The sequence below is a fragment of the Chinchilla lanigera genome, unplaced genomic scaffold, assembly GCF_000276665.1.
Source record: "Chinchilla lanigera isolate Chin_1 unplaced genomic scaffold, ChiLan1.0 scaffold00048, whole genome shotgun sequence".
Taxonomy (NCBI): domain Eukaryota; kingdom Metazoa; phylum Chordata; class Mammalia; order Rodentia; family Chinchillidae; genus Chinchilla; species Chinchilla lanigera.
The window spans coordinates 4,795,173-4,806,847 of NW_004955449.1; the positions used below are offsets into that span (position 1 = coordinate 4,795,173).

The 11,675-nt window shown below is 39.0% G+C and overlaps 2 protein-coding genes across 3 annotated transcripts in view; one reads left to right on the forward strand and one right to left on the reverse strand.

The window, feature by feature from the left end:
* Positions 1-752: 752 nt before the first annotated feature.
* Mettl5 (methyltransferase like 5) lies at positions 753-11,585 on the forward strand. Of its 2 annotated transcripts, XM_005393246.2 has the most exons (7): positions 753-1,166; positions 2,727-2,841; positions 3,193-3,374; positions 5,214-5,296; positions 8,983-9,034; positions 10,892-10,941; positions 11,485-11,585. In XM_005393246.2, the coding sequence occupies exons 1-7, from the start codon at positions 1,061-1,063 to the stop codon at positions 11,521-11,523; spliced, it is 627 nt and encodes a 208-aa protein (XP_005393303.1). In that variant the 5' UTR covers positions 753-1,060; the 3' UTR covers positions 11,524-11,585. The 2 variants fall into 2 exon arrangements, with proteins under 2 accessions (XP_005393303.1, XP_005393304.1); XM_005393247.2 differs by lacking the exon at positions 8,983-9,034.
* Ssb (Sjogren syndrome antigen B (autoantigen La)) overlaps positions 11,296-11,675 on the reverse strand; it is a gene marked incomplete in the record, with an annotated part of 8,708 nt that continues 8,328 nt past the window's right edge. Inside the window, 1 exon segment of the mRNA XM_013518786.1 lies at positions 11,296-11,675. Within this exon segment, the coding sequence (XP_013374240.1) occupies positions 11,586-11,675 (90 nt within the window).

Sequence of the window (11,675 nt, forward strand, 5' to 3'; positions counted from 1 at the left end):
ATAATAACAGGGCTGGGAGCGTAGCTCACTGAGAGACCCTGCCTACCACGGATGAGGCTCTGAGTTCAGTCTCCAGCAACCCCAAAATAAATAATTACTAATAATAGCAGGAACTGTAAGGCAATTCTCCAACCCTACTGAACATCATTTTGCTCTTCTTTTCATAGTTACATTCAAGAATTGTTCCCATTTACTATTTCCATTTCCTAAACTTCTGTTCTCACAATCCAGTAGGACTCGCCGCTCAGAGAACCTGAGCTCCTCGCCGCCCGCGACAGCTTGACCTCACGCCCGCTCTCCACGCGTTAGCGTCTCCGTGGGCCGGCCCGACGCCGCGCCGCGGTGAGCGGAGGGAAGGGACTCCGCGGGCCTAGGACGGCGGAAACAAAGTCACAGTAAAGCCTTGCGTGCAAACGGCGAAGGGGAAAAGGCGACTGGACAGCGATACTTTTTGAGAGGGGACGTGATAGAAAAGCAATAGGCTTACACTGGGCCATGAAACAAAACAATGAGACTGGCATCCTCTTTTTTCTCCATTCTCCTCGGGTTTGCATACTCAAGGTAAAAAAGGTTACTGTCCACGCGACACGGCGTCAAATACGGGCCGGGAGTCTGTAAGGACTGGATCGGCCAGTGTCGCGCATGCGGACAAAGAAGCTCCCAAGTCACCCGCGGAACCTGCGCGTTGGGTAGAGGTTGCTGCACGGCGCCGGGCTTCCCGAGGCAGAGGCGTGCGCGCATGCGTAGTGGCGCTTCCGGCACAGCTGGTGGTATAGCAAGAGTGGTCTCCAAGAGACATAGGGACGCTGCGCCTGGGTCCTGCAGCAGCCTCTCAACGCGCCGCCGCTCTCTGCCCAAAGGCGTGAGGGCAGCGTGGGACACTTTGGAGGCGGGTCCGAGGCTGGCTGTGCACCCCCCACTTTTCTGTCCAGGCCCGGGCAGTGGCGCTGAAAAAAGGATCAGGGTGGCGAGGGGGAGTAGGAAAAAAAGATCCGGTTAGACTTCCATGCCGATCGAGTGAAGTTAAGCCCTTTGAGCACATAGCAAAAAAAGAAAGAAAATGAAGTTAAAGCTGAAGCAACTAGAGAGTCGCCTGCAACAAGTGGATGGATTCGAAAAACCCAAGCTACGTCTAGAACAGTATCCGACCCGGCCGCACATCGCAGGTAGGGCGGCTGGCTCGCCGTGCCCTTGCTTCCGGTTAGTGCTGTCCACTCGCTTCGTGATGAAAATGAGACTTATTTGAATACAGAGAATGTCTAGAGAAATTCTGCCCTAAGATCCTGTGTCACATTAGAGGGCTTTCTTGACGTCGCTCCAACACACACACTTTACCATTTTACAGATTGGTTTTATGCATACTTAACAGTTTGGCATCTTTTTAATGTTTCTCTCACACTATAAAATTCTTGGAAGCTAGGAATGTATTAGTATTCTTCATCCTTGAATTGCCTAAAGGAGTTGCTGGTTCTGGGAGGCTGAGGCGGAAGTGAATCTCGAGTTTGAGCCCAGCCTGAGAACAATTTAGTGTCCCTTTCCTAAAATAAAAATTTAAAAAATCCCTAAGTGTTCCAGAGTTCTAGAATCTTTCCTTTCTTTTTTCTTTCTTTCTTTCTTTTTTTCTTTCTTCCTCCCTACATTTCTTTTTCTTTCCTTCCTTCTTTCTTTCGAGACAGAGTTTCACTGTGCAGTTCAAGCTGGCCTTTAACTCACTATGTAGCCCAGGCTGGCTAACTCGCAGCGATCCTCCTGCCTCTCAGCCTCTTGAATGCTGGGATTACAAGCGTGCAGCACCACGCCCGGCCCAAGTATCCAGTTTTATAAAAAATAAAATTCAGCTGTAGCAGCAATCAGGACAGCATGGTCAGTATGAAATATCTCTGTAATTGTTTTTAATAAAACCTCTGGATCCTCAGGCATCACTGATGGCCAGCAGTCCTTGCTGAGTTCTGATACCCACAGGAAGATATACTGGCGTCACTCATGTCTATCTATCATACATGCAAGAGCCTTATGTTTGAAAGTCTTTGTAATCTCAGCAGCCTCTGTCCGCGCCTGAGTTTTTATCAGGTCTTACTTGCAGATGATGACATGTGTGCCTGTAGATCCTGAGTATGTGTCTAAAGGCTATGCTGTAGATATAGCTGCTCATGATATCTGTGTTCTGGTGATAAACTTGTTGCAAAACAAGTCCTATTTTTTTTTTTTATGCTAATTGTTGTTTGACATTAGTGGTGCCTAGACTTGGCAGATTTCACAGATCAATTAAAATTTCAAAACAGTTTTGGAGACTGAGACAAGGTTGTCACATATTTTGACAGGGAAAGATATTTTAAAAAACTACTAATTCATAGTATTCTTTCGTAAAAAATATTTGTGTCTAAGGAAAAGAGCTATATTTGGAGTGAAATAAGTGAGGGTAAGCAATATCTTGAAGAGACTGAAACTTGATTTTATTTTTCTGATTTTAGCTTAGAGACTGGTTAGTTTTATCATTCGTGCATAGTCAGTAGACACTAGTTTTGGGGACCCACTGGTGTGTTATTCTCCTTCATGTTTTTACTACATACCAAATTATTATACCTCATCCTTTTTAAAAAAATAATCTAGAACATCATTTGGAGGGCTAAGGCACTACAAAACAAATTATTTTAGAAATCATTTACACAAATTGGATTTTAATAATCAGCTTTCTTACTCCCTAATATCTTTTTGGTTTTTTTTAGCTTGTATGCTCTATACAATCCATAATACATATGACGACATTGAAAACAAACTGGTTGCAGATCTAGGATGTGGTTGTGGAATGCTTAGCATTGGAACTGCAATGTTAGGAGCAGGGTAGGTGATCCAGTTTATACTGTTTGGGTATGGGGTGGCCTTAATTACAAGTGTAAATAGTATCAACTGAATTATATTCAGGAGATTCTACACGATAAGAGCAGAGAATGTGATACTGAGTACACTTTGAATGGACAGATCAAAGATTCCTTATAAAAAATAAATTACAGTGATAGGAGAGCAGTTTGTTGTTTTTTTTTTAACATAAACCTGAGTCTCCATCCCCTCTCATGCTGGGAAATCATGCTATGGAAAAGCAACACTCACTTTTACTGTGTCAGTTGAGTTAAAAAGTAAATGGTAAAATAGCTATTGTTGGTGTTGTTTTGACTCTGTATGTTTTATTTATAGACTGTGTGTTGGATTCGACATAGATGAAGATGCACTGGAAATATGTAATAGGAATGTGGAAGAGTTTGAATTAACAAATGTTGATATGATTCAGTATGATGTGTGCTCATTATCTAAAAAAATGCCCAAGTCATTTGATACAGTGATTATGAATCCTCCCTTTGGGACCAAAAATAATAAAGGTTAGTAACAAGAATCAGCTGTACTGATGTATTTATAGAAAAGCAAATTTTAAAAATCACTTTCGCAGGTGGGTATTGTGGTGTACTCTGTAATCCCAGCACTCTGAGGCAGAAAGATCACAAGTTTGAGCCCAGCCTGGACAATTATTGAGACCTTATCTCAGTGCCTAGTGCTAATCCCCAATTCAATCCCCAGTACTGCAAATAAATAAAATTACCACTGACTGGGTTAAGTGATTTTACCACTGTTCATTAAATAAACCAGTCTCTTACTTACATATCTACTACAATTTAAATTTCAATTTGTTTAATATGATTAGGGAATTGAATTTTTCATTCACAGATGTGTGAAAACATTTATGATTTGTATACCTAATTATTTGACAACTCCTTATGAATGATAATAAAAGTATGAAAGATTTTATACTTTTTGTTTTATGAGAAAGGGGTCTTGTTATGTAGTTCAGGCTGGCCTTGAACTCACTGTGTAGCCCAGGTTGGCTTCAAAACCTGCCTCAGCCTCACAAATGCTGGGATTATAGATGTACAACACCCCGCCTGGCAGGATTTCACAGGGAGGTGCTGGGATTGAACTCAGAGCCTTGGTATGCTAGTAAATACATGCTATATGGCTGCACTATACCCCAGGTCATTATTTTTTGTGTGTATTGGAAGGATGAGACAGGGTCTCACAAATACAGGGTTTTTTTGGTATTTTTTTTTTTTTTGACACAAAGTCTCATCATACAGTTCAGGCTGGCCTTGAGCTCTTTGTAGCCCAGGCTGGCCTCAAACTCACATGATCCTCCTGCCTCAGCCTCCCAAGTGCTAGGATTACAGGCCTGTGCCACCTTGCCCGGCAAATCTCAATTTCCTTGTTTTGAGACGGGGTCTCGCTATGCAGTTCAGGCTGGCCTTGAGCTTACTTTGTAGCCCAGGCTGGTCTCAAACTCACAATGATCCTCTTGCCTCAGCCTCTTGAGTGCTGGGATTATAGATGTGTGCCACCACACCTGGTTTAAAATTATTTTTAATGCCTTAAAACACCTGAGGGTTTCAAAATGTACCCAACTAAGGCCAGGCCTGGTGGCACATACCTGTATTCCCAACAGATGGGAGGCTGAGATTGCTACTAGTTTGAGGTCATCCTGGGCTACATATTGAGTTCAAGGCCAGCCTCAACTACAAAGCAAGACCCTGTCTCAAAAACAAAACAAAAATGTGCCCATCTATAAGTGAGTCAGTTAATAATTTTGGATATACTATGGGCAGGGAAGGCAAGAAGTCAGAAGAGAAAAACTAACCATGCATAATTTAAAAAGTATACCCCAACCCACCAAGATGATTATTCTGTTCTATGATGAATATTTGATCATATTCATATTTGATCATATTCTATTATGAATATGATGAATATTACTATTCTATATTTTCCCTTCTTTTTTGAAAGTCACTAATTTGGATTATAATATTAAAATATTGGGGCTGGGGATTTAGCTCAGCGGCAAAGCGCCTGCCTGGCAAGCGCAAGGTCGTGAGTTCAGTTCCCGGTACCAGAGAAAAAACAAAAAAATAAAAAAACAAAAAAATAAAAAATAAAATATTGACTTAGCTTATTTTCTAACCAAAAGGTTTAATTCTGGTTTTATTCTTTTAGCCTTAACAAAATACTATAATTTACTTAATTTAATTTTATTTGTATCATGACTTATTACAGAAAGAATTTGAAGTGGCTATTTTGGACTTTGGGGGAAATTTTTCTAAATCCTGTTCATTTAATCTTTTACTTTGATGATAAATACATAATGTGAGTAGGAGCTGTTTTTTTTTCCCCTGCAGGGATAGATATGGCTTTTCTTAAGACTGCTTTGGAAATGGCAAGAACAGCAGTATATTCTTTACACAAATCCTCAACTAGAGAAGTAAGTTTAAATCATCTTGATACTGTCACTGATTTTTAAATTTCTGACATTACTTTTAGAATTTGCTGTGAATGCTAGGTACCACTGTTGTCAGGAAAGGGACTATAATTCAGGAATAGAGAAGGGTGCTAACACTAGTTTCCATACCTTCTGATTTGCTGGGTAAGTCACAAGTGATGAATATTCACCGTTTCTCCCAGGGTCAGTGTGGCCTCATGTGCTTAAGGGAGACATTAGGCCTGGTTATTTAAAATACTGAACCTTCAACAAGTATCAGAAAATAACATATTCCATTATTCTTTTTGCCAAAATATAACACAGGGGAGCTGCATTGTGTATATAAGATGTATTCAAGAAAATTGGGGGAAGGGATACTTTTCTTAGTCTCCGCATAACACAGTGATTAAGAACTTTGCTAGCCTGTTCAAGGCACTTGAGTTTAAGTTTCTTCATCTATATGGTACTAACTTGTACAGTACTCTTACTGTAAGAAATTTTAGGGGGCTGGGGATTTAGCTCAGTGGCACAGCACCTGCCTGGCAAGCGCAAGGTCGTGAGTTCGATTCCTGATACCAGAAAAAAAAACGGGGAAAAAAAAAAAAAAAAGAAACTTTATACCATTGTGAGGACTGAGTTAATATATTACAAAGCACCTAGATCAGTGTCTGGCATATGTAATTGTTACGTGTTGGCTGTTATTAACACATAAAGAAATTTTAAAGTAGTTTTGAAGGAAAAACATTCATGAACATAAAAAACTGTTGGAAATAATACATTCAATACGGTAACGTAATAACTTCAAAGTATAAAATCAAAAAAGAAATATACTGCTGACAATGTGCAGTATATGTCAGCAGCCAACAGAAAGCAAGTTATCTATTGGTAAATAAATTTTCATTCATATGAAAGCAAACACCATGGTATACCGTGCATCAGTATCGAACAAACTTAGGTTGGGCCCTAAACCAGCGGCCGATTTGTTAATTCACTGGAAATCTCACAGGACCCAGTATGTGGTTATACATCTAGCTGTGACTTACTACAAAAGGTTTCAAAGCCAAATCAGCAAAGGGAAAGGCACCCTGGGCAAAGTCTGGGGGAAACCAGGTGCAAGCTTCCAGTGTTCTCCCAGTAGACTAACACAGGACACACGTAATTCTTCCGGCGTGAACTGTGACAACACACGTGAAGTACCGCCGGTCCAGAAGCTCATTAGACTCCGTTTCTGTATTTTTTATTGGGCACCGATCATGCAAGAATCTCCCTTTATGACACTCAAATTCCATACTCCCAGTAAGAATACAGGCATTCAGCATAAACAGTTCAGGCACAGTGAGCCACTTTTATCAAAAGGGTAGGGAGTGGGAACCCTCCCGGGATTTAAATTCTCATGCTCCAACCAATGGCCAGAATTGTAAGCAGGCCTTTCTAAAGATAAGCAGTCTGTTCTGTTATGAACTTTTTTTTTTGTACTGGGAATCGAACTTAGGACCTTGCGCTTGCCAGGCAGGCGCTTGTGCCGCTGAGCTATATCCCCGGCCTGATGAACTCTTTTCTAAACAACTTAGCATAGCATGAAACTTATCTAATTCATATAAAATTCATGCCATACAATAAGACAGTAAAGAAAAGGTGGAATTAAGCAGGAAAATCAAGTTATTGTATTTGAGTGAATGCCTCACATTACCAGAACTCCATGCTTCACCATTAGGTGGCAGCATTCTCACCTTGGCAGGCTTAGAGGTTGCATTCTAAAAATATTTCACCAAGTTCTTTCACTTAGAGCAGACTATGTCCATCAGCATAGTAACTAAGTAAGAAATTTATCTGGTGAGTACTGTGTATATGGGAAGGAGGTGTGATGAGGGATGAACGTCCTTCTAATCTTACTACAGTCCCTGTTTTATGCTATAGATTAACCTGCTATAAATTTATAGTTTTGCTTATTTCAGGTTTCTATTTAATTAGTAGTGTTGTTACTAAAGCTTACCCCGAACTTCTTAAGTGTAGACCTTTTTAAAGAACTTCCTGGTGCTGGGGATATAGCTCACTGGCATAAGCGCCTGCCTGGCAAGTGCAAGGTCGTGATCCCCGGTACCGCAAAAAAAAAAAAAAAAAAAAGTGCTTGATTTGCATCTGGTAACTGTTTAATACAAATACTTAGGCTAAAAAAAAATACGTACTGGCAAACATATGACTATCCTGACTCTCAAAGCTGCAATTTCACCTCATCTAGCATTTTGAAAATTTAATTCCTGGCTTAGTTAGACTTGACAGAGGAGCACGGTAGGTAAGCCTGGTGCTATTCTTCCAGTTTATCCAAAGTTCACCCATTAGCTCTTTTATCTCTGGCAGAACTATATCCTATTATATAACCCAACATCTAAAACCTCTTTCCCTTAGGGTTTACATGGCAAAGAAATGTCGTAATTTCTCACAAATTTATTAAGAATTCCATGATCCCATTGTAATTTATGTACATTAAAACCTATATCCGTATATGGACATTCTAGATTTCACATAATATGCCCAACACTGAGATTAAGCTCAGGAAAACCATAAGCACAAACATTAATGTATTATTTGTAACAATGGAAATATTGGAACCTAAAAATTGGAAAAATTTTTATGACTCAATGCCAATATTAGTAAGATTACCAAAACAAAGTGCTTACAATAACCAATTAAGACATACTTACTACAGCATTTCTAGAAATTTTTGCAGGCATTATTTAGGGGATTATGGTCAACTTTTTTTTTTTGAGACAGGGTCATGCTATGCAGTTCAGGATGGCCTTGAGCTCTCTTTGTAGCCCAGGCTGGCCTCTAACTCGCAATGATCGTCCTGCCTCAGCTTCCTGACTGCTAGAATTATGAACATACACCACCATGCCTAATAATAAAGCAATTTTAAATAGCAAATTAGTAACGAAAATTTAGTAATACTTTTGTGAAGTAGTTCAAGAATTTCATCCCGGTACCGGAGAAAAACCAAAAACTAAAAAAAAAAAAAAAAAAAGAATTTCAGACCCAAAGTAGCTAACATATTTGGGTGCTATGAATGATAGCAAGGTTTAAAACTTTTATCAATCTGCAAAAATCCAATGGAATCTGTTTTCCTGATTGGAGGAAATCAAGGAAAAGAATGAGTAATCTTCTCTGGGTTACAAGGCTAGTAAGCAGATTTGCAGTGAAATGCATGCAGTCTGGTGGCAGAGACCATGCTCCTAGTCGAGATGCTGCCACTGAAATGTCCATGGACATCTCTCTGTGAAATACCATAGTTTCCAGGTTAGCTAGTTGTATGTTAAAGTAATAATGCTGCAGAAACCATGAGTATATCATATACTTCAATGGATTTCTGAAATAATGTTCTGTTTGAATTTAATTATATAATTTGTTAAATGTTTTGAGACAGAGTCTTGCTATGTGGTTCAGGCTGGCCTCAAACTCATGGCAGTCCTGCCTCAGTCTCCTGAGTGCCAGTTACAGGTTTGTGTGTGTGTCTGTGTGTGAAATGATGTGATTTCTGATTTTCAAAGTACTATGTATCTAGCTGAAACCTCTATTAAGAATTTAATTTTCAATGAAATTTAAAGTTTGAAAAGTTAATCTCAAGTATTAGTAAAAAGCAGTTTTAAACATCATTAAAAACCAGCTCATGTAAAGATGTTATTTGTGTTTAGCATGTTCAGAAAAAAGCTGCAGAATGGAAAATCAAGATAGATATTATTGCAGGTAAGATAAATCTCAATCCTAATTATGTCAAAGGGCCAACCCAACTAAAATGTTTGTGTAAGTAATAAAATATACTGCTCTATAGAATGTTTTCCATTGTGGTAAACGTGTCTGATTGGTAGTGGATTGGACGTAGGGGAAATGCAAAGCAAACATTCAATTTATGTGTTTTATTGTTTTGGTTTTTTTTTTGCAGTACTAAGGATTGAACCCAGGCTCTTTGCACTGAGCTCTATATGCCCACCCTTTTTTGTTTTATTTTGAGATAGGGTCTAAGTAAATTCCCAGGATGGGCTCAAACTCGGTCCACTTACCTTAGCCTGCCAGAGTGCAGAGATTACAGCTATGTGCCACACCAGGGTTTGGTTATTCCAGTCATGTATCATTACGTGAGCCTAGCATGGTGGTGCACGCCTGTAATCCCAGCACTCACGAAGCTGAGGTAGAACAATCGCTGTGAGTTTGAGGCCAACCCAGGGTACAAAGTGAGTTCAAGGCCAGCCTGAACTGCATAGTGAGAGACCCTGTCTCAAAAAGACAAAAAAAAAAAAAAAATCAGTGAATAAAAACATGGCTCATAGCTGGTTAAGACCTTAATTTAAAATTCATTCATGGAAAATGCCACCAGGCTATGTCTAATTTTCTCACTACCTACTAAGTAAATAACATTGACCTTTTTCTTTTTGGTGGTATATAGGATATCAATATTCTCATTATAAGTAAGTCGTATTTGATACATTTTTGACTAAGTTGGGTAATAGTAATAAACATCACAATGGGAAAAACAAGGAACTATAATGCAAATACTTTTTTTTTTTTTTTTGGTACTGGGAATCGAACTCATGACCTCAGGCTTGCCAGGCAAGCACTTAGACTGCTGATCTATATCCCCAGCCCTGCAAATACTTTTGTAAAAAAAAAAAAAACCAAGATTTAGTCCAGCTACGTAGTCTAGGCTGGCCTCAAACTCTTTCTTCCAAGTGTCTGGACAACCATGGACTATCACACCTAGCTAATCCAAATGCTTTTGAAAAGCCTGAATTGAATTAAGAGTGCAAGAAGGGGAACATATTCTTACACAATAAAAGTTACCATGAATGGGTTTAACTAGATCTGTTACTACTCATAATAATTAGTAATTATGCATTGAAAGGATGTTGGTTTTTCTATTATATTCAGTACTGTCATTCCTTTTGCAGCCTAGACTATAATAAGTAATATGAAACATTTTATGAGAACAATCCCAGTAGTATACCAAGGCAAAACCGTACTATACATATGGTCTCCAGATCATCAATACTGACATCTCTGGAAGCTTGTTAAAAATCCAGAATTTCAGCCTTCATTCAAACTTAGTAAAAGATTTTAGTGCTTAGAGTACACATTAATACTTGAAAGCAGTGACTTACAGGGTTATAATTTGGGTTGGAAAATATAAAGGTTAGGTAATTGATTGCCATCTTTTTCAAATTTTGGTGTAAATGATCAAAACAGCAGAAAAGTTGGGCATCATCACGCACACCTGTAATCACAGCACTCACGAGGCTGAGACAGAAGGATCGCGCAAGTTCAAGGCCAGCCTGGGCTACAAAGTGAATTTCAAGGCCAGCCTGAACTGCACAGTGAAACCCTGTCTCAAAAAGACAAAAAAAGCAAAGAAACACCAGAAAAGCCACACTCAGTTTGTCACAGCCAATCCTGAAGCAGTACCGGGTCAGTACTTGGAAAAATGTTGAACTGACAGGTCTAAGTTATGAGGTTTACAAGCATTTACTATTTCCTTAGTTTTGTTTTTAGTTAAGGGCAGTAAATGTTTAGAAATGTAATTTTTATCTTTATGTGTCTTTTGTTTTACAGAGCTTCGATATGACCTTCCAGCGTTATATAACTTTCATAAAAAGAAATCAGTAAGTTTCTTGATTCTAGTCTATCTGGCATTCAGTACCAAAAACCTCTTCAATAAGTAATTATTTCTACTGTTATCAAGTTGCCTGGGTAAATGCAAAAAAGTCAGCCTCAGAGATTAACTATTATTAAGTGTGAGACGCTGGGTGTGACGGTGCATGCCTGTAGTACCAGAACTTGGAAGGCTGAGGCAGGAGAATCACCACAAATTTGAGGTCAGTCTAGGCTACGTAATAAGGCCAGCCTGAACTGCACAGTGAAATCATCTGAAAAACCAAAACAAAGTGTGGGAAGGGCTCATAATCAACAGGCAGTACTCTTGCAGTTGAAGATCTTAACAAAAAGGAACATGTGAGTTCTTTTTATATAGTATATATTTTGTTATTTTATACTAATACATTCTCATATTACAAAGGCAATTTAGTGGGAGAATCTTTTTGATATCTGAGTCTGAACACAAATAAAACTATACATTTAAAAAAATGTGTTTGGGTAACAACAAAAAGATGAGTTAAAACAACAACAAAAATTGTCCTTTTTTACAGGTGGACATTGAAGTGGACCTAATTCGGTTTTCTTTTTAAAAGCCGCCAAAGACAAAAAGCAGCTTAAAACCTAAGATGAATAAAAAAACCTGTTTACTAAACTACTGGTCTCCAGCACCATTTTCTGTTTTCTGTTGTTTTGGTGCAGGTTCTTCTTTGTCTGTTTCTTCTCTTGCTCTTTTCACTGATCC

Bases quoted from the DNA above. Each gene is read 5' to 3' on its own strand.
- Mettl5 (XM_005393246.2), top strand. From the start codon at position 1,061: ATGAAGTTAAAGCTGAAGCAACTAGAGAGTCGCCTGCAACAAGTGGAT. The intron at 1,167-2,726 runs GTAGGGCGGCTG...GGTTTTTTTTAG, and splicing joins GACCCGGCCGCACATCGCAG to CTTGTATGCTCTATACAATC. The intron at 9,035-10,891 runs GTAAGATAAATC...TTTGTTTTACAG, and splicing joins CAAGATAGATATTATTGCAG to AGCTTCGATATGACCTTCCA.